This window comes from Cordyceps fumosorosea, assembly GCF_001636725.1.
Source record: "Cordyceps fumosorosea ARSEF 2679 chromosome Unknown scaffold_1, whole genome shotgun sequence".
NCBI classification, from domain to species: Eukaryota; Fungi; Ascomycota; class Sordariomycetes; order Hypocreales; family Cordycipitaceae; genus Cordyceps; species Cordyceps fumosorosea.
Genome location: NW_017387301.1, coordinates 884530 through 906666, shown reverse-complemented (window position 1 = coordinate 906666; position 22137 = coordinate 884530). Strand labels below are relative to the sequence as shown.

The following is a 22137-nucleotide window of genomic DNA, read 5'->3' as shown; positions in this document are numbered from 1 at the left end:
ACGGTCGTCTCTTTGTTCCGTGTGGCTCTGTATCGTGAGGGAGAGTGATTGTAACTACCCGGAGCGGCATCAAATACTTGGAAAAGCAAGAGTTGTTTGTTTCAATGGCGTTGCTTGCTATTGTGCTGCGCTCGGACCACCAGACACAGCAACGCCAACTGCAAGGGTCTCAGTTGCTTGCCAGCATATCTTTAAGTAAGATGAGCAGAAAGTAGAAATAGACTGCGAAATTCTTAATCGGGTGCTCTTCTATATGTCTCATTACATCGGCAAGCAACTTACTCGGACAAGCGATCTGTGATGCCCAACGGCTGACGCATCTGTGCCGACAGGCATGCGTGATGAGACAATCGGGAACAGTCGATGTTAGACGCCGATGCTTATCGGGCATAATGCAAGGGAGATCTGCTTGTACTTTTGGCTTGATCCCACTGTCTGTGTCCCTCCAATACTGATTTCGTCAATGAGTATAGCACCCACAAAATCCTATCCCTGGCGTCGATGGAGTATGCAGTCCAAAGCTGCCTGCAGTAGAAGGGCGTTAGCAGTCACAAAATGTCAATGTCACTCGAGGTACTTCTATACGGAGAGCGTTGAAGAGAGGAAGAGGTGCCACACATCAGACAATACAGTAAATAGTGTTACACCAGCTCTCGGAGATAATCTAACGCGCGAGGGCGGGTACCTAGTTCATCAAGTACTCGGGTGTGCTACACAAAATATGCATACAGATTAAGGCAGTGGTTCTTGGTCAAATTGTTGCACCCGAGACAGCTGCTTGCCATCCAAGCTGGGATGGGTGTGAAATGTCCGTTCACTCAACTCATTAAGAAAGACGCAAAACAAGCAAAAACAAATGAGAGTGTCACGCGAGGCCGCATGCCGAAGCCGCCGCGCCGAAAATGCTAGTTACTTACCTATGTAATGTAGCTTGGCTTCTGCGATCCCGGCCTATTTCCTGTCTGATCACGGCGATGTTTGGCCATCTGTTTCGAGCATTGAATTGTGGTCAACGGATTCCCTCTTTCCGAATTACGCATGTAATTGAGTTACTGCTCAGAATCTTAGGTACCCTGAGCAGATGGATGCCTCTAGATGCCGCCAGTAACTTAGTAGAGCCGAGAAGCTTCACCGGGCCGTACAGTGCAGCACAGTTTCGCACTGTAGATATAGCAACTGCCCCTCCATCCCACTTTCAACTCGCCTCGAGCCCCCACATCCAGATTTTGCGATTCGAAAGATTTCGACTTCAAATCACACGGGACTCTTTATTCACAACAGCACGGAGGAACGACAAACAGCCATGGATCCTATGGAGAGCATGTCCTTGACCGGGAGCCGCATCCCCGCGGGCTTCAATGCCGAGGATGCTGGCAACATGGAAGATGTAGGTCGAAAAAAAAAAACCTTCATGGAGGGGCATGATGTCACTCCCATAGCGCAGACAGCAATTGCCTCTCCGTCCCGCCTAAAGAAGTTGAGCCGAGCTAATCACGACGAGCAGATAGAGAAGCAGTTCGCCGTCAAAGCTGTGAAGTACCTGAAAGCACACTGGCGAATTCTCGAGGCCCAACCTGCCTCCACCGGACGCCTGACCAAGCTGGACGATGAGATTTACGAGCACTTCAGGAGGGACTTTCCTGAGGTCGACCCTAAGGTAATCAATGAGGACGAAATGAAGAGCAAGACGGGCAAGGAGCGGTGGCGCAAGTTCCTCATGTCGTATGAGAAGAAGATACAGGACTACAACTTTGGCACCATACTACGTGTCAGTGCCAAGGACACGTACGATCAGGACAACACTATTCTCGGTGAGCAGGTAAATCTGAAAAGAGAGGTGAAAAGGCGTTTCTAATTGTCGTCATTTAGTCCCCCGCATGCAGTTCTATGCTATCGAAATTGCCCGCAACAGGTTGAAATACAATGACGACATCTTCACAAAGGCGGAGGAGAGAAGAACAAAGTTTGAGGCCAAAGACAAAGAGGTTGAGGCCAAAAGGACTGAGGCCAAAAAGGCCAAGGGCAAATAAGGAGCTGGGATGTGGACCGATTGTACTTTGGGATACAACCAAAATAGAATCGGATACTCAAAAGTTTAGAGAATCACATTATATCTCACCAATGAAACCAATTGCCAGTTAACTCTGGCGACCTGTTGTTGCACTTTATGATTTGTCTTTTGTTGAAACACCATGCTATGCAAAACTATCAGAGGGAAAAGAAAAAAGAAAGCTAAGATGAAAATGCAAGCCAGAGTATCTGGTATTTGTGTAAATTTCCACTTTGTTATTTCTGAAGAGACTGGGAAATCGTTAGCTTGATCCTACCATTGAATAGGGACCGGTGCAACTTACGATGGCGATTTTACTCCTCGCGCGAATTCGCTGTCCGAAGAAGACGAGCACCCACGGAATCACGGTCAGCGCCGTGCCAATGCCACCGAGCATACCACCCGCCGCCCGTGTACCTAGATTGCGGAACAGCGGCGTGGCAATGAGAGGGAAAGCTCCTCCCAACAGATTGCGACAAAGGCTCTGAGAAGCCAAGGCAGAAGACGCATAGACATGGTAGGTGTCTGCGAGGTAGTTGAATGTGGCAAGGTAGACGGAATAAATACCCCAGAGCGCGAAGCCTAGGCCAATTGCTTGGGCATAGGCCTTCCAGTCGTTCGGACAAAGGAATCCGATGAACAGACCAGCGGGCAGGAGCATGGCCGTGATGCATGCAAAGTACAGTCTCGACTCCGGTGCTTCGGCAGGGAATTTGCGGCGCATGAGCCGCCAGAACCTGGAGTCCGTAGGGCGGCCCCCAGCTTCGATGCTCTTCCAAGATGGATGTTTAAGAAGCTGTTCTTGAAAGACGCCAGTGATGGTCGCCACGGCGGTCGCAGCCATCATAGAGATGTACACGCGACTTGACATGTCCAAGTCTCCATTGTACAGGAAAGGCACGACCGAGAAGGAAAGGTACAGCACACCCCAAGAAAAGGCCGCCCAAAGCGAAAAGCAAAAGACTACTGGTTCCGTGAAGAGGAGAGCGAATGGTCTTTCGATGGAGGTAGTGACTAGGTCCTTGAGAGTAGGACGCAGCTCATCCGCCTTCACGACCCAACGGACGCGACGAAGCTGTAGCGATTGTGTCTGAGGTTCCGCTGGACGGTCTGCGTCATCGGAGTATGAGTCACGACTCTGGGATAGCCACACTTCGGAGGAAGAGGCTACGTTGACGTTTTCCAAGCAGATCCAGACGCCGCACACTCCCGCCTCCTCCAACTTGACATACCAGGCATTCAAAATCTTGGCTTTCCGAGTGAGCAGGACAGACGCACGACTCTCCTTGAAAAAGACAATAAGAAAGCCCACAAGGACCGCATCCATGATGACCTGGTGCCAAAATGTCCACTGCCACGCCCTCGTGCGATCTTTGATGATGTCAATCAGCGCCGCCGAGACCAGCGGGCCAGCCCCCGTTCCCAGGAGCACGGAGCCGCTGAACAGCGCCATGGGCGTGTTCCTGTCCTCCTTACCCCAGAGGTCCGCAATGACACCCCCGACGACCGCGCTAAACACCGACGCGCCCACGCCGACAAAAAGCCGGCACACGAGCATGCCGGCGACGTGGGGCATGACAGAGCACAAGACTTGGAAGACGAGGTAGACGCAACCGGCGACGACGAATATGGGGTAGCGGCCCCAGGCCTCGGAGAGCGGCGCGAGCGCCATAGGTGCGAAGCCGAAACCAGCGCAGAAGGTGGTGATGCCGGCCATGACGGCAGTGCGGGAAGTGCCAAAATCAGCAGCCATGAGGCCAGCGGGCGGCGAGTATGCGCCAGCGGTATAGGCGGTGAGGAACGTGGCGAGGCAGGACAGCACGAGCAGGACGCTCTTGCGCGCCGGACTCCATTCTAGTGGTGAGGTGTAGGCGCGAAGGTCTGGACAGCGTGGTATGCTGGTTCCGGGAGTCTGGCGCGGGGGCCACGGCGGCGACGGCAGCGGCGTGTCGAAGTCGAGATAGAGATGGAGGATGGGGGTCGAGGAATCGACCACCCGTTCTGCTCTTGATGTTTTCCCTTGCGGTTGATCTAGGATCGAGCTGCCAGTGCCAGCGATGTGGCGCAGCGGCAGCACATCACCCAAAGGCGTGGTCTGTTGTTGAGCCATGCTTGGTGACATCAACCGGGAAGCAGCGGCAGCACAACAGCAAGCAGCCGCTGAACTCGACGTGTTATGAGACTGGTATTGAAGCAGGGAACGGAGAGAATAATGTGCGAGCCAGGGCCATGATATGACAAATGACCCCAAATCACTCCGGGGCAGCCGATCCGAGTGGGCGGCCGAGGGAAAAGACCGCTTTCGAGCGTCGGGCCGGGGTTGGAAGAGACATGACTGCAAAATAAATGAATAGTCAGTTGGATTCCCTCGTAATACGGGACTAGGCTGGGGGCCGCTGGTGCTAAGCAGACCAAGCAGAGGGCGAAGCAGCCCTGACGAAGCCCACTACAACCCCGGGATGACGAAAAAGCTTGTCGGGAATAACGACGCAGTTTTGTCCGGTGCTGGGGCCGCCTGCAACCTCCACGCAATTCGCCAGCTCGGGTGGGCCTTGACCTTCCGCTGAAACGTGTCCCTGCAAACGGCGCCTTCTTCCTATCATCCTATCCCACCCATCTTGTCTCACCATCCCAATTTGCTCCCTCCAAGCCTTGTCTCTTCTTGTCCTCCGCTTCATCTTCTTCCGCTAGTTATACGAAATACCCCGTCTCCATCACCCAATTACCATCCAGTCAACCTAGCCGCCCCAAAGTCTGCCCAACAATTGCGTGCCCGCTGCTTGTCTCACTCACCCTTTATCCGCACCGATGACGGACAAGCCTCTGCGCTCTTCTTTCTCGTGGGCTGTTTAGGCGGCGCTCGTGATGTCTATCAGTCGTGCCGATTATAGCCCGAAGAGAAGCGAAAATGGCACATCCCGGCCTTCTACCCTGCCGCGCCCCAAATCAGCCCGTTCTAGGCCACCGCCTTACGGACCACGATGATAAGCCACGGGGTCATTGACCGCACAGCAGCCCCGCCCTCACCGCGGAAGAAGAAGAAGCCAACTCGAAGCTAATGAAAATTGCATGGTCTTGGCTTCAACGCCTCAGGGTCTAGCCCCCCGGGAATAACGAGCGATTTTTCCCCTCTTCCCATCATTTCTGTCCACAGAACTGACATTTGCCAAGATGGGAAAAGCAAAGCAGCCATGCGGCGGATCTGACGACACATCATTCCGTTCAGTGCGAAAGACAGTTTTCCAGCGGACTAAACAAACCTTCAAACAAGCGCAACCTCAATTCCACTAGACCAAAGGCTCGCTGCGACATCTGCCTTGCCCAAGTGCCGCGTCCCACTCTATCATCGTTATTCCCGGTTGTGCCCATGCCAAGGAATCCAGTGGGCTGGGATTGTCCTAGCCCAGTACACCATCCTGGTCTCCCTCCTGTGGATGACCATCTGCCTCCGATCATTTCGAAAGTCACGGCTGAAACTACATTTGCTTTACGCAATTCGGCGGAGCCACTCCCTCGTCTACGTCCTAGTTTTCATGAGCTATCTTGGCGTCTCCAGCAGATACCCACAAGCACACCGGTGAAAATGTCGGCGTTCGTTCCTCGGGAATAACCATCGAACTAAGTGCTCCGCATTCCATTACACTTCCAAACTATCCGAATTTTATTACAGCCTGGCTTGCACAACGTCTGCTAAATCCCCCAGCTCTCAACTCTTGTCTTGTCAGTCGAGTCAGTCAAGACAGCAACTGAGGTCTCTGGTCGCCCGGCAATTCCACAGGCTCTGAGTTAAGCGCGATATGGTCGTCATACTGCTTCGGTCGATTGCTTGCCAGCTCTTTGGCCACCGCCTCACTTTGCACCTCAGAAATAGCTGCGGTCCCAAGTTCTGCAGCTTCACTATGGCTTCTGCCCGCTTTGGCATTCGGCTGCGCCTTTGCAAAACCTTGTTTTCGCCGAAAGTGCATGACAAGTGCAGCTGCTAAGCCCGCACACATGGCTACCGCAACACCAATCACAACTCCGGCTATTTTGCCCGGTGACATATCTCCTGCTCTGTGCGCTGCTCCCGCAAGTGTGGACGAAGCGGTTGAGCTGCCGCTCCCTGTTGACCCCGTAGATCTCGCTGACGTCGGTTCCGACGAGCTCGGTGGGAGCGTGGACGCTTGGCTGAATTGTCCGTTGACATCCCCGCTGCGCCACCTGATTTCAAATGCTGGAGCAGAGAGTGTCATATCATTGTAGAGCGATATGGCGTACCTTTGGTCGGCCGTCTTGTCGTTGCATTCGTATCCTCTGGATATGGTTAGCTGCTGCAGCCCAACCGCCTTCTAATTCAAACTGCGCCTTGCTTACACTGGTACGCATCGCACTGCAGTTTCGTCCTTGTCAATCGACCATCCGGCTGATGACGGCTCCACGGTCTGGGTGCATAGTGCCACGTAGTCGATGAAGCAGATGCCGGGCGAATAATAACCCCAATTTCGCCATAGTTCAAGCCCTCCTGGGACGCTACAGTGATCAAAATCTGCCGTCAATACCGGCGCGGGGCAGACCAGTGGCTGCGTGGTCATGGGCACTGTATGTGCCGTATTGGATACCCCTGCCGTCGATGTCATGGTGGTAGGCAATCTATTGTGAACTTGATTCGAACAGAGTAGGGGAAGTAGATGCCTTCAGCCCCAGGCTGCCTCATCTCGGGCGGCGTCCTTATTTCTATTTGCGTGCGCCCCCAAAAGTTTGCTCAAGGTGGTGATACTCGCACCGAAATTCGTCACGTTATGATTCAGGCTTGTAGGTACGCGATGGTGTAACCGGCAGCGCACGCGCGCTATGGTGTAACAAAACTCATAGCATCTCACGGGGCAGTGCTTGTAAGTCAAATTTGTATGCTATTACACTATACCTGTCTATACTTATGCATGTTTATATTCCCTTTTATCAGCCAATCCACACAATCTGCGGTCATATCTTCTCAGTAACGCCATGGTCGTCCGCGGCAGCTTCACTGACGCCAAGTATATCGCCCCCGAGGTCGCCGATTTACTCTCAGCTGCAATACTCAATCACGTGCTCCTTCGCACCTTCTTTGAGTGTGCCATCGTCGTTGACATCTTCGCGCAGGAAGAGGCTAAAGAGGACAACGAGGTAGACGTGCCCGGTCGCTTTGTTGCGCAGCACGTATCTAAGTCGATGTGAGCGCCTATCGGACCTGAGAAAGAAAACGAAAAAGGTTAAGTCATGCAAGGGAGACAAAGAAAATGAACGGTGACTGTATCTTGTACTGGAAAGTTGGAAAGGAAAACAGAGCGCAGAAGCATACAAAAGGCAGCACAAGTACAGCAGGAAAATCACACGTACCGGAGTGGTTGGCCGTCCCACAAGCTGGCGATGCTGACCTGGAAGCCGGGCAGCCGCAAGGCGAGGTTGGCAAAATCAAGATAGGGGTTGAAGAAGTCGAGCCCGTACGTCTTGCCGTACTCAAAGACGAAGCGCTCCTTGTTGGCGCCGGTCAGCGCCCACTTCATGCGCTCCTTGCCCTTGTTCGGCAGACCTAGCGCTGCCGCTCCATCGCCGCCCTCCTCGAACCAGAGGCCGCCGCGGGCCGGGTCGTGCTCGCCCTCGCCAAGCTGGAGCACGTTGAAGGAGCTGAGCGCGGGGCCGTAGAGGTGGGGGCGGTCTGCGTAGGCATCGCCCTCGAGGCCCGGGTCGATCCACCGGCGGACGATGCGCAGGGCAAAGTTGAAGCCGGGAGGGAGACGGTCCCGGATGGGGCGGTCAAAGTCATTTCCGAACTGGAGGTCGACACCGGATATGCCCGAGGAGGAGGCGGTACTGGCGGACGAGGAGGAGGAGAGGGAGGTGGTGGATGAGGAGGAAGGGGTCGGGGAGGAGGACCGAGTCGGGGTGAAGCGGAAGCTGATACTGTACTGGTCCCGGTTGCTGGCGTGCGGCTCGGCGGCAAAGTACGGCGATGTGGACGGGGAGCCGCGCGGTAGGCCGGCGTACCCCTGCACGCGAACGTTGAGCTCGACGACAGCATGTGTGCCAGCTACGCGCACAGTCTCAGGCCGGTTCACGGGCACCTCGACGTGTGTAGACTCATCGTAGCTGCTCCCTGCGGTGACGCGCAAGACGTACTTGTCCGCCATGGTGAGGAGCTAACGTGGCCGTGTGCGAATGCGTATGCGTGCGTGTTTGTTTGTGCGTCTCGGAAATTCCTCTGCAGCTGCCACTAAGTAGAAGGAAATGAATTGCAGTTGAGACTAATCACGCGACAGCAAGCAGGAGGAAAAAGGCTATATACAGAGTCAAAAAGGTTGCAACGCTTGAGATGATGACGTTATTGCGTTGTTGGACACAGTGGCTGGATGGAACCTGGTGCTACCCGGCCCATCACGCCGCGAAGCCCGTCTCAGACAAGATCTCTAACGTTTCTTTTCTTTTGTTTGACATTCTTCTTAGCCATTTATAGTAAGGGGCTGGAAAACATCCAATCACCCGCGGGTAAGATCGGTCGGTGCACTTTCAAGTTGAAAAGGTGGCAAAGGCCTTGCCACCAACAATCTTGCCCTTCTCCAAATTACATAATTAGTGTTAGTTAGCACGGATAGACAGAAGAAGGACAAGGACACATGATCCTTTCCTGGCACACTTTATTTTCTACAATTTCAAGTAAATCTAGGAAAATCGCAACATGACTCATAGATCTACCCCGACAGGGGCCAAGTGTGTTTTATTTATTTATAGAGGGACAACCACCCGACCGACGACAACATGTGAAAAAACTGCCCCTCTTTCACCACGAGACAACCTCCCTCCTGTAGCAATAAACAACCAGAATAACTCTGTGGAGGCGAGGCTTTCTTAATTGACTCCCTTTCCAGGTTGTAAAACCCCCACTTATCTGAAGTCTTTAATGTTTAACTTATCCTCGGAGCAATCATTTAGCCGATCGGGTAAGATTTGGCACTAGGCTGCCTTGAAAACGTGGGATAGGCAGAGCGGGCAGAGATTGGCAGGCCGCCTTCATCTGTGAGAAAACTTCCCCTTCTGACGGGGGGGGTACAACAATGCGTATTCGCTGATCATCACCGACCCAACTGGAGGTAATCTGAGGCAACAACCCCTCCTACTCTCGGCGATGATTACTAGTACTCTACATCGCTATCCGCTGCAAGGATGGGCCACGGCTGAAGTGCGTGCCTTTTCTTCCCTAGCTTTCTATTCCCATCACCAGTGATTGGTACTTATTACAGATATATATTACTATAAATCATAACTCTCAATGATAACAATAGATCAATGTCTATTATATGGCTAGAAGCGTAGTATTCTCACCCAGCTAAACTACATACACTTGTTAGTGGTTTAGAGCAGGCAAAGTGTTACAGGCTAGCCTCCCCAGCCTCGCCAAGTCAACAGGCAGAAGCCAGTTGAAACACGCCGTGGCTGCGATACGTGTTATGTAGTAGTTTCTACATAAAAGACTTGTTAGTTAGCACGTCTACTGTGATGGGGAGAATATAGGTGGTTGCTATCGTGGGCGATGTTTTTCATATCTAGATAAACAACCATCGCCCACCGCGATTCTTCACTCACAATCTTCGACGACGACGTCGTTGCCTCTTTATTCACTTTATTCATCGCCACTACGCACAGCCCGTTAAGCTAATGGGGCATTTACTCTATCTTTTATTTCCGACCCCGTTTCCTTTCCGCTGCCAAGCAAACTTCAACTCGTCCTCTAAGATGAGCCCATCAGCTCTGGTAGTCACACCACACCCGGAGGAGCGGGTGGGCGTGTGGCATGTGCGTATGCAGCCTATTCCTACGGTTTATCAGTCACGCAAATATGAATAGAAACCACTTGTCTTACAGCTATCGTGTGGTGTCTATGGGGTGAATTCCCCCTCTTCAGCCCATATCAACTTCTCGCCTCGCTCACTCGCGTATAAGAACTGCAGGTATACCCCTCTTGTGACCAAGCCGGTATCATACCTTATTAAACTACAATTAGCGTGAGCCTATTCACCCCTCTACGAGATCAGCACTCTGGACCTCACCCAACGAACTACTGTGATAACATGTGCAAAAACTACGTCTAGTTCAAGATCTATTCTTGCGGCACTGTCGGCCCGCCAGTGACCTTCAAATTTGACCCTTGCACAGAACAGAATGAACCGGGTCACCAGGTGACAGTTATACAGATGGGCTCTAGGCTGCGTGTGGCAGGTACACTTGCCGCACCTGTGGCCCGGGAAATTGTGAGTTATCGTGCCAGAGTCGGTAGATCTTCCCTTCCGGCTGACTTCAGAAGAGGAGCTGTTAGCCACTCTCACAGGTGTCCTCTTCGCACACCGGAACCCCAGTCAGGACTGGCCGAGACGGAAATAATGAAGAATATTTGCTATTGTGTTTTGTTGATGAAACAGAAACACTGTGCTTGACAATGACAAAAAATCAAGTCACAGGACTACAAGACACGATTCCCGCCTCTCCGTAGCTTATTTCTAAACAGAAATAGCAGGAAAGGGTAGATGAAAAAGAACTTGAACAAACGGCCATATTATGATGATGATTATTAGTATGAAATGTAAAGTAGACCAGGAAATAAGGGGTTCTGAGACAGGCTGGCTAAATACGAAACAATATTTATCCCAAAGCCGACGGCCTATAGAGCATAGCCAGACAACCTCCTTGCCGCCAACCCTTGCTCTACAATTCCCAACCACCTCAGCAAGGACGGACACAATGGAAAATCTCGGTTCCACGAGTACGATTGAGCCAGTCAGTCCTGAAGTTGTCCTCAAACAGCCAATCACCTTTCAGAATGAAGAGCTTTCCGAAAAGGTCGACGTTTGCTTTTCTGTGGAGCCACTTATCCTCGAAAGACTTGGGCAACATCCACGAATTGTAAAGTAGGGATCATCACAAAGCCATTCGTTCTCACATTCATGTGCTGATCCTTCCAGATATCTCGGTCAACAAGGTCGCAGGATACTGCTTGGAAAAGCAAGCCACAGCAATCTCCAAGCTTTTTTGGACAGTCACCACCCTTCCATTCTCCTGCGCCAACGGATGGTATGGTGCCGACAATTGGCTGAAGCCATCTCCTCTATCCACAGCCGCGGCGTTGTTCACTCCGATCCTCGCCCCAGGAACGTTCTCGTGCACGAAACAACAGCAGGGTCTCGTGATTTATTGATTTGTGACTTTGGCGGGTCTACGTGCGATGAATTAGGTCTAGATGGAGGCTGCCTCCCCGACGGCCCCTTCTACCACCCTGCCTTCAAAACCGCTTCAACACCAGCTCTCGACGTATTTGGGCTTGGCTCCCTCTTTTTCACCATCATGACAGGGCTCTGGCCCTTCCGATCAACGCCAGGTGCACCAGAGACAATAGAGGAGAGGATGGCTTACGAGAGGGAGATCGCCGATGCTTTCAACGACGAAAAGTACCCAGACGTGACGAAAGTAGTAGGAGGCAACGTGATCCTGGCATGCTGGAAGAGGCAGCACTCGACAGCCGATGAGGTTCTTCGAGCCTGGGACAAAGAAGTAGGTGCCTCTGTCGTTGATCCAGGCGCAAAGCATATTGGCCACGCTTCAAAGCTTTTTATGGGCTGCGTACTTGTTGCTGCCCTGGCGGTGTCGATGTTTATGCTTGCCCGACCACAGCACCGTTACTCATCGTTGCTACATTTTCTCTTGTTTCATTCTATTAGGCAGTGGAAGGGATACACTTCACTTAACGTGACTTTATTTATTACGCCCGGCACTTTTATTTGCATAGGTTAGAGGTCAGTCGGCCAGCAAGTTGAGAGCGGTTCTTGTGGCAGAGCGCGAGAAGCGCAACACGGCGACTGCGAGTGGTCGCGTTGCAACAGCCAAGGTTGGGAAGATTAAGATTTTTTACATTGGAGGGAACGTGGCACGGCGACCTGTTCTACCCAAGCTATGCACCCATGTATACGTATTCTGTCATGATTAGCAGCTGACGGGCTACCCGAGAGCCGTGAACTTGAAATACTCTTCGCTAATTGACAAGACGAGGGATTGGTGCTTGATGCGCAAAACGGTTTAAAAAACAGGAAGAACCCTTGAAAAAAAAAAAAAGTAAAGCTGCTCAATTCGTCGCGAGAGGTAGACAACTTACTTAGCTGTAACGGGCGACGCCGGCGCCTGCCTGTTGGTCAGTGACCAAACACCGGATCACACAGCAATTGCCGACACTTTTTTCTCCCTCCGCACAGCTACATTACAACATGCCACAGCGCCTTCCTGTTAATCTCACACTAAGACGTGCGATTCATGGCAATTAATTTTTTTTTCCTGGAAGAAGAGATGTTCCACATGCAATGACAGATCAGCCAGGGGCATCGAGCTAGTGTCCAAACTACTAACACCCACCTCGGATGTTCAACCTCTCCTGAAACTAGACCCGTCCCTCACGTCTACATGCCATGATTGGCAACTCGCCGCCCGAATGGGCGCTCATTCAAGTCTCCGTGCTTCTCTTTCGCTTCACGCCGCTGCTCTACGCCCTAAGCCTCCTCGCCCTCCTTGCCCACGACTCCTCCGCGCGCCGCACCGCCAAAGCCGTCCTCGCTGTCCTCCTCCTCGCCGAGGCCCTCTTCTACACCCTCATATACCGGCCACATCTGCGCCACGCCGCCAGCGCCCGCCCCGCGCACCCCGTACCCGCCCTCACCCCGGCTGAGCGGCGGGCGCTCTTCCGGCGATGCGTCACGCACGCACGCGAGCCGGACGCCTACCTCCGCGGGTGGTTCCTCGGCGCGCCGCTCGACGACATCCGCCGCGACAACGTCCGCGAGTTTCTCCTCTGGGCCTTCTTCGAGACCGATAACGACGACGTGAACGGGCCGCTGAGTGAGGAGTTGAACGGGTACGTGGCCGGGCTCGAGGACGCCGTCGGACACCGCTTCGCGGAGGGCCGCGGACCGGCACGGTGCCTGCGGCTGACGCTGGACCCCATCGTGACGGCGTACCGCGGCCTTGCGTGGTACGCTGTCATCGCGCTCGTCGATGCCCTTACCTGTGCACTGCTGCGCGCCCACGGATTTCGCTTCTATGCCCGCAGCAGCAACGCGGACGTATGCGCGACTTTCCCCCCGCGACCGCAAGAACTCTTATGCCGGCGCAGGTCGCCGGCGCCGGGCCTGGGGTACTGGTACTACGGGCCTGCGACGACGACGGCGTCCAACAGCGCAGCAGCAACAGCGCGTGCGGAGCCTGGCGGATCTTCGTCTTTGTCGTCGTCGTCACCGCCGCTGCCAATCGTCTTCTTCCACGGTATTGGCGTCGGTCTGCTCACCTACTTGCGTTTCCTCTTCGACCTCATCAAAGCCGCCCGTGCCAAGTCCTCCCGCCGCGGCAGCAGCGGCAATGACATCCGCCTCATCGCCGTTGAGATGCTGCCAATCTCATTTCGCCTGACCGCGCCGCCTCTCGACCGGCGCGCCTTCCTCGCCGCCATTGCCGCCATCGTCGACGCTCACGGCTGGGACGCGTTCGCCGTCGTCTCGCACTCATACGGGTCCGTGCCGACCACGCACCTGCTGACCGCCGAGGACGCCGCGCTGAGCGCCCGCGTGCGGTCGGTCACGCTCGTCGACCCCGTCACCGTGCTGCTGCAGCTGCCGCACGTCGCGTACAACTTCACGAGGCGGCCGCCGCGGACCGCGGCAGAGTGGCAGCTGTGGTACTTTGCCAGCGCCGACGTCGGCGTCGCCACCGTTCTCGGAAGGCACTTCTTCTGGCGCGACAACATCCTCTGGAAGGAGCAGTTGTGGCAGCGGCCACGCGGTGGGGGTCGCAGGCGAGTGACCGTCAGCCTGGCCGCCAAGGACATCATCGTCAACGCGCCGGCCGTGGCGCGGTACTTGCAGGAGGAGCCCGAGGTCGAGGGCGGTGCGGAGTCAGCGGTCGAGGTGCTGTGGTTCCCTCAGCTGGATCACGCGCAAGTTTTTGACACGCCGTCGGACTACAACAGGATTATAAAGTGCATAATTGCCGAGGATGGCTGACCTGTCACAATCGAGAGCCAGCTCGTACGAGAACAACTCAGCACCTTGTAGAGATTAAGCCAGTCGCTAGCGTCATAGGAATGAGAATATGATATAATGCAAGCCCGCAGCCCAAGCTGAGTGTTGGGAAAGCCTTACTCGCTAGCTATGTCTGCAGCTATCTCGTCACCTCCCCAATCCGTCAGGATGGCGCCAACTGGGCGTGAGCCACTCTGAATCACAACCAGGACGAGGTCAGCGTCGGTTTCATTTTGAATCTGGTGTTCTGTCCAGGCTGGTACGAAAGCAAAATCACCGGCAGTCAGGGCATGACGTCGCGGTTCGTCCTCTTCAAAACCCTCGTTCACAAGCAGGATGCCGGTACCGGAGACGGCATATATGATGGCATCTAAAGGGACGGGTCAGCCAAGTCCAGCCCCGTGCGGCCGTATCAGGTTGCTCTCGGAGAGGGCCTAGCCGAGGCGTTGGCGAGACTCACCCTGTTCGCTATTGTGACGGACTTGCGTGCTAGATTTGGGCCGGGTTGTGAGAACTGCTTAAAATAGTTACACCTCGTGGTCAGGCAGGGGGCAAGGATAGATGCGGTAGCATTAGGTGGCACGAATAGTCCGAATGGACCGGGGTAAGCAACGAAAAGAGTGGGCAGCAAGTGGTGTGATGCGTTGTGCGTGTGCGAAGGGTGGTGTCGAGCTTACCAGAGGCGCACATCTTGTCGCAGCGGTCGACGACTGCAGCACGCCTTATCACGGGCCCCTCGACTGTTGGATGGGTCGGCTGAAGATCATTGGCCGTAGTAACCTGGGTGGAGGCGGGCATAATCATGGGGAGAATCTCCGAGATGAATGGGATTAGTGACGCCATGGAAGTTTGCCGACACGGAGCACTCCGACGCGGAATCAAGGAGTCGAGTTGAATATTCTGCGCAAGCCCGGGTTCCTTGGCTGCAATCGAGTGTCGCCGCACTTGTTGACGTAGTGGGCTGAGATATGCTCGGATGCACGCAACGAAGAGGGCACGCTGGCAAGAGTCTCAAGCACAGCTTGGCATGGGGTTTGATGTGTCCGTCCAGGTTGAACAGCCAAGCAGCCCGACTAGGCAGGTGAACCAGCAGGGCGGAAGGCTTAGTCGAGTTCGTGCGCCACCCCCAGACTCTTGTTATCCGACGAGATAAGAACCCGCGGGCTTGTGAGGAGCGTGGTCGGCGATATGCGACTTGGGGTAGCAGTGCTGTGAGCAGAGCAATGACGCCAGGGGCACTAGTGGTGGTGTTGGTTGATGAATGGGTTGTGGGGAGGGCGCGGCCGCAGTGCGATTCACAAGCGACAAGAGGACAGCCAAGCTTTCGAGTCCAAAGAGGTATCCGGAAAATTGAGTCGGCGGCGGCAGTAGCATGGAGATCTGCACAGGTTCACGGAAATGTAAAGCATGGTTCGGTTCAGGAGCCCAACTGAGAATCTCCGCAACCAGATAATGTTTTGGGTACCAGGATTGAGACTTGCTGGGCAAAGGATACGATGGCGCCTGATTCTCCCTGACAGCACAGGCATCACGCAGCCCGTCTTGCCAGTGGCGCGGGGCACAGGGTTGCAGCGCAATATGATTAGGGCGCTCCATGGCCAGCTTTTGCGCTCAACAAGTGGTGTTGGGTTGCGGCATCTAGGGCATGGCGTAAGATAGGTAGTTTATTATGGTGTAAATTAGTCGTGGATGATGGTTGTCGAGCTGGCAGTGTTTGCTGGCAGTGTATGCTGGCAGTGTTTGCTGGCGTCGTGTGGTTTGTTGGAGGTGGGAATGGTGTGCTCGAGGTGTATTTATGGTTCATCTAGTTTCGTTTCGTTTCGTTTCGTCTTGCAGGGAGCAAGCAGTTGAGATCTGCAGGTGGACAGGGGAGCGATAGTATGCTATACGAGGATGACAATGAGAAGATGAACGGCAAGATGCCGATTAGATTGAGTATCATATAAAACAATATGGTCGTTAGGTATGTGGATGCAAAAGTCGCGTTTGCCCTTGGCGCCTAGCAGAATAATCTTTTCTGGCAACGGGAAAGCTGACGAACAACAACAGAAATAACAGCAGCCACATAACAATTAACGGAATCAAGAGGTTGCATCTCAACTTCAGCATCACATGCGCCTTATTTCACCAGTTGCCCGCATTTAAAGTCAAGCAGCTAAGCAGCCACAAGTCACCCATTGGAAACCACCAACTTCCCGGTCTTCCGTCGCCACACCAAAATCCCGTGAGCGGAGCTATGTCGCAACCATCACTGCGACTTCGGATTGCACCTTCCTCTGTATCTCCTGTATGATGATGCCGCGGCCACCACTGCATAGAATTTGGAACACGACGAGGCATTGACTGCCAAGGCACCATTATAAAGCACCAGATGACCGAGGTCAAGAGTGGCTAAAGACGACACCGAAGCTCAAAGTTCGAGACTGAATTGGCTACCGGCATAATGAACGGGAATGGTATTGACTTGCCTCTCTTGTCATCCCTGCCAACCAGGCCAATCTGCTTGCCAGTTTTGTTAGGTGGTGAGCAACCCAGGGCTCCTCCAGATTTCGCACATGCTGCTTTGGCCCAGGACCAATGAGCACCTTGGTAGTCACCTACTATTACTGGTCGTGCAATAGTGCAACAGCTACCAATAACTGCTTAGTGTCAAGACGAGCTCAACCATTCACCTATGCACACCGACAGGGCCGAGGAGCAACCAGGCCAATTGATCTGTTCACACCGCAGACCAGACCTCGGCCGAGCCTCAACTCAGGCACTTTTGTGCGGCTCCATGTCAGAATCGAACAGACGAAGAAATGCGCCACCGTGGCAGCTTCTCGCAATGTAGCTAGCTCATGATGCCAAGGGCCTTTTGTTTCTTGGAACCTGGGCCCGGAGCCGCAAATTGGTGTATTGAAACTGGCTTATTATGACAGGCATCCTCAGGCTCAGGACTTTTGCAAGCCGCCATGCTTGTCCCGCCCTAAACTCATCCTTCGCACATCACAGGCCCGCCATGGAGCACCAATTGCATCAACCCACGTCCGGAAAGGCGAGCTTTGGTTCGTGGAAAACGTTGTATGGACTGGGGGGTCGTCTAGGGCGGCCATTTCCGCCGGGATGATGCGCAAGCTGGCCCAAAGATGCACAGCGCATCATCACTTTTGGGCATTGTGTGGTAAATAGAGCGCCAGTGCGGCGCTCGCTAGCTTATTACCTGGTTGATCCCCTGCATCATCAATTGGCTGCCATTCTTTTTCCAAGGCTACGCGCTCCGGCCGCCTGAACGACATAGTTTGGTGGTGTGGAAGCCCTAGTGCAAGATCCCCTCCCAAACAGGAAGCTGCTTGCTCTAATAATAGACTTGCACTACAGACAAAATGCTACCTTTTCCTGCACCAACCGGGATATTTTGGATGTCCTGCGCGCAGCAGGCCGAGCCGAGCACCCGCTAGCTTTGCCTACTGCTGAGAGCAGCGACCTTATTTCTGGTTGTCTTCTTGTTGACAGCCCGGTCCATCGCTGCTTCATGTCCAAAGGGCCTACATAGCTCCGAGAGCAGGACAGGAAACACGCACAAATCGAGTGTTTTTGCGGACATGGGTGACCCTTCCAGCAAATCACCACAGGCTAGCCTGGTCACTGGTTTGAGTTTTCACGCCCCTGCTTTGGACGGGACCCTTGTCCACAAGTATAACAAATACATTGGTGTTGCGAGAACCGAGAGGATGGGCGGGAGGGAAACGGAAGACCCTCCAGCGGGATTCACCAGCGGAGCGTTGTCGGCACCCGACATAGCTTTCGCAGTCCGGGCTAAGTGCAACCCTGCGTGCGGCAGACTCTGCCCTGATGCATCGGCAAGGCTGTGAGTATACTGGGGATGCTAATAAGAAAGCAGCCCCGTACAGAGCTACTCGTAGCCTGCAAGGGGACAGCTCCGCGACCAGTTCCATTTGTGCAGTGGCAACGCGCGCCAGTCGAGAAAGGAACAATGGCCCGGATGGCCCGCTTCATGGAAAGGGCTGGTGTCTTTGGTTGTGGATAATATATAGAGCGCAGTGGGGGCTATATCGCGGCCGTTCCATTGTTGTCATGAACGGGCGTGGGCGTATACATCTTCCCTTGTTGGCAGAGAGCTTGAGAGGGGCTGCAGAAAGGTAGCATGCTGGAAGAGACGATATGAATCAATGGTTGGAATTCTGGTTCATGACGAAATAGTGTCAAGGCTAGATGGAAGTAGCGACGCGCCGGAGAGAGAATGACGTGTAGGCAGGTCGGTGACCAACGGCCGAGGTTCACCGTTATGGCGAATGTGATCCTGGTAGCACTTGTCATTCAAATTGTTCAGAGAATCAATGTCAGAACGAGTGGCCCGCAGTACCTGCAAAATTTGCAATTTTTTCGTCCGTTCAGTGGTGCAAAGTATCATAGGTCGATGGATATTGTGCTGGGGAAAATTGCCAGAGTGTCATGTCTGAGGCATCTGCAAACACACCAAAAAGCACGCACCAGCACCAGGAGCTCTGTCTGGTCCCACTTGTATCTTGACCTCCTCTGTTCCACCACCACCAGCTTCCTTTCTTTGCCACTCTGCAAAGCAACGTCGTCCGTCAGATGCATTGACCACGCGCACCAACAGACGACGATAATTTTAATGCCGCTCCTGCTTCTCATTACACCAACCCCTGTGCTGCCTCTTTCTACTTCGGTCCTTTTGCCCATGGACTTTTTAATCTCCAACTAGGCAGTTAGCGGCTCGGCTCTGCTTGGCTGACAGCCAGTTTTCCTTCCAGGACAGGTCGATACCATCCAGCTTCAACTCACCAAACATTGAAAACAGATTCTCGCTCAGGCGGGAATTTCAGATTCATTCCGCACAGATTTTGCAGAGCCCTGTAGAGATAGGGATACGTCTCGCCTTCTCATCACGAGCCGTCGTCCATCGCCGTTGCGGCATCCACAGCATCCAACACCATAGCACGGCCACGCTAGCAGCAAAACACACAGACGCAAAGCACCCTTGGCTAGCCACTGAGAGAGCTCTCTATCGCATGTCAGCAAATTCGCCGTCATCTGCTTTACTCTTATTGCCCAACGACTGGTGGTCCTTGAATCTTGGACAGTCATCTTGCTGCCCAGCTCGCACGGAAAGATCGCGGCCAGCACAGGCACAGCACGACACACCACGCAAACCACACACCTCAAATCCGTCCTACCAGCACCACAAAAAAGCACTATACTAAGCGGCATCTGTAGGCCGCTTCCGCGTCCTGCATTACTTGCGCCTCAACGTTTTACGCACATCTTCCTTCGCCCACTGCGTCACTCGCATCTCGCATTCTGCATCCTTCAGCAGGCCATCTTGATCAATCCTCCACCTCGCCATAAATAGCCATCAGAAGTAGCGACTTAGCCGCTTGCTGTATAGACAGTTCACTTGCTTCTCCAGCTCTCGGTCTTCATTTATTGTGCCTCCCAGTGAGGGCCGTCTATCGAAATCCAAACCGTTTTCCCTGACCACCTGCCGGTTGCTCCACTGAATCCTGCAGACAGCTGCAGCTGGGGTGTTGGAACTCGCCATTTCCGACTGTCTCTGGTTACAATCTACCATTTGGCCCAGTTCACCGGCGGTCTAGGTTGAGACGTTGCAGGGCCGTCCGTGAAGCTGATACATAAGTGCGGTGGTTGCCAGCCACTTTTCACCCATATCATCACCTCATTTCGACGAAACTCGACCCTTCACCGGTCACATCTCTGCAAATCTTGGTGCTAAGCATGAATCACTCGTCTCTACCCTCTATCTGGGGCCGCCATGATGCTGAAGACGAAAACGTCCTTGAATTTCTCAACCACATCCCAGACGAAGCAGGGACTTTGAAACGACGAAAGCGACTTCCTACCGATTCACCTAGCCCCCCCGGGTTCACGAAATCTAACGGCCGTTGGCTAGATCCTCTCAAAGGTATGTCGCCCCCTGCCAGACATCGGCAGTGCTGTGTCTGCATCTGATATCGGTCCACTGCACGGCGGCGCAGGTCTTGTTGCCGTCTCCGCAAACTACCGCAGCTGCATTCAAAAGTTCCCTGCAATTGTCCCGGACCTGCTTAAAAGAGGCCGAGACCTCGCAAACGATTTCGGTTGCTGACGCGGAGAATTGTAAGAAAATTTAGACGACTTGCTCAATCGATTATCTAGTGATGCGCCCCTGCACACAGGGCAGTGGCAGGGGAACAATATGGAGCCGCATGAGAGAGACAATGCGACACCACTTTTCAGCATACCTGCAGAACTCCTGCATGCAGTCCTGTCATACTTGGCCCCATTGGATCTATTGAACGTCACGGCAACGTGCCGCACCCTCCGCCAATATGCCGTCTCCGAACTACACTGGCACCGCTGCATCCAGCGCAACGTACCTGGCGTCTGGCTTTCGACCCCGGGCCCTTGCAAAACATATCGAGAGCTATACTCTGCTCTCGATCGGCTGTGGTTCTTGCCGCGATACAAAATATGGTTCAGCGATCGCGACCTTATGGGAAAACTTATTCTTGCACGATATGATCAACGAAGGGGTTGTATAGAAGCGTACCAGCTTCTTGCAGTCAGCCGCAGAGACTCTTACGACCACTGGCCCGCGGACAAGGAAGTAATAATCCATGGATTTGAGCCGAAAGTCAACTTGCATCTCGATAAGCCCGTGTTGCAATTCAGAATCCAGAAACAAGAGAAAGCGGAACAAGAGTTTCTCAACCGTCCCGGCGCTAACCGATTTGCCGACGAGATGCCCATGACGCTCGATGACCGACTGGCAGGCATGTACAGCAACTTCATGCTGACGAAACCACTCGATCCCGACGAGGCCGACAAAAGCCTCTCGGCCGATTACCCTTACCACCACATCTGGCCACCACCAGCCATCCCGGCTCGACACCATGTTGCCGGCATCGAATCCGGACAAGCCGTGGCGCAGACATCCACCCATGACAGGCCTCGACGCCGGTCTCAAGTGTCCGATCAGACCTTCCGCATCAGGCAATGGATGGAGCTCACCGGAACACCGCCGCCGCCGTTGCCCTGGGCTGGTGCGCCTTTACATAACGGTAACGCTGGTGCGGCTCCCATGGGCGTGCATATTGGCGAAGAAATCGTTACATACTCCACTCTAGATCCCACGCTATACACACCGACGGCCACGAAACCGTGGCGCGGGATCTGGGTCGGCGACTACAGTGGTCACGGCTGCGAATTTCTATTGGTGAACCAGCCAGACGATCTCCCAGCCACCGATCTTGAGCTCGGTCTGGAGCGAGGTGACACGGAGACGGAGGACGAGTGGCAGAGGCGGCGGCTCGATGCACGGATATACAGAGGCCGACTCGAGGCCATCAAGCTGACCGGCGACCCGAATATACCTCGCGGCGAATATACATTTGTGGCTGATGATCTTGGCCCGGCCGGGTATGTGGGCGATGCCCAGGACGAAATGTTTGCTGGTGCTCGCATGGTGAGAAGCAAAGGACATGTGGCTGCAGCCGGGTTCCATCGGGGTACGTACTGCCGACCGCAATAAACCGTTGATATGCGCACAATGAAGAGCTAACAATTTTTTCTCCTTTTTCCGACAGATAAATTTATCGAGAGTCAGCTTATTCTCTTATCGCATAACCGGTTGGCGCAGTATTGGGTTGGGTTTGGACACATAAGCTTTTTTGAACGCGTCCAAATTGACGATTTGCTCAAGACGTGATGTGATGCAACATGCAGGAGCCATCTTTCACCTCATTTTTATCCTTTCTTTTTTCATCTTTTGGTTTCTGGGTTCCTAGCCTGTGCTTTTTGAGACTTCTTAGTTGCTATGACTGAAGCATATTGCATCGCGAAAAATTCTGGCGCATTTCACACACTCTCGTTGTATCACCCCTGGCGTTTTCTTTTTCCTATTCCTTATTCAGCGTCAACACATATATTCTATATCAATATACGAATGTCATTTGGATTTACACGCTATGCTATACAAGCTTCCCCACTAAGAGTAAC

At 53.7% G+C, this 22137-nt stretch overlaps 5 protein-coding genes across 5 annotated transcripts; 3 read left to right on the top strand and 2 right to left on the bottom strand.

The window, feature by feature from the left end:
- Positions 1-1303: 1303 nt before the first annotated feature.
- Positions 1304-2030, top strand: ISF_00295 (DUF757 domain protein; the record flags this gene model as incomplete). The annotated part of the gene is made up of 3 exons (XM_018843902.1): positions 1304-1387; positions 1445-1811; positions 1870-2030. 3 exons carry the CDS (start codon positions 1304-1306, stop codon positions 2028-2030), a joined length of 612 nt encoding a protein of 203 aa, XP_018708352.1.
- A 256-nt stretch (positions 2031-2286) lies between these two features.
- ISF_00294 (Major facilitator superfamily domain, general substrate transporter) lies at positions 2287-4160 on the bottom strand (the record flags this gene model as incomplete). The annotated part of the gene is made up of 2 exons (XM_018843901.1): positions 2287-2301; positions 2355-4160. 2 exons carry the CDS (start codon positions 4158-4160, stop codon positions 2287-2289), a joined length of 1821 nt encoding a protein of 606 aa, XP_018708351.1.
- Positions 4161-7096: 2936 nt separating this feature from the next.
- Positions 7097-8199, bottom strand: ISF_00293 (hypothetical protein; the record flags this gene model as incomplete). Its single annotated transcript, XM_018843900.1, has 2 exons — positions 7097-7232; positions 7409-8199. The coding sequence occupies 2 exons, from the start codon at positions 8197-8199 to the stop codon at positions 7097-7099; spliced, it is 927 nt and encodes a 308-aa protein (XP_018708350.1).
- A 3262-nt stretch (positions 8200-11461) lies between these two features.
- On the top strand, positions 11462-14097 carry ISF_00292 (hypothetical protein; the record flags this gene model as incomplete). The annotated part of the gene is made up of 2 exons (XM_018843899.1): positions 11462-11608; positions 12490-14097. 2 exons carry the CDS (start codon positions 11462-11464, stop codon positions 14095-14097), a joined length of 1755 nt encoding a protein of 584 aa, XP_018708349.1.
- A 6784-nt stretch (positions 14098-20881) lies between these two features.
- Positions 20882-21670, top strand: ISF_00291 (F-box domain protein; the record flags this gene model as incomplete). The annotated part of the gene is made up of 1 exon (XM_018843898.1): positions 20882-21670. The coding sequence occupies one exon, from the start codon at positions 20882-20884 to the stop codon at positions 21668-21670; it is 789 nt and encodes a 262-aa protein (XP_018708348.1).
- Positions 21671-22137: the final 467 nt, after the last annotated feature.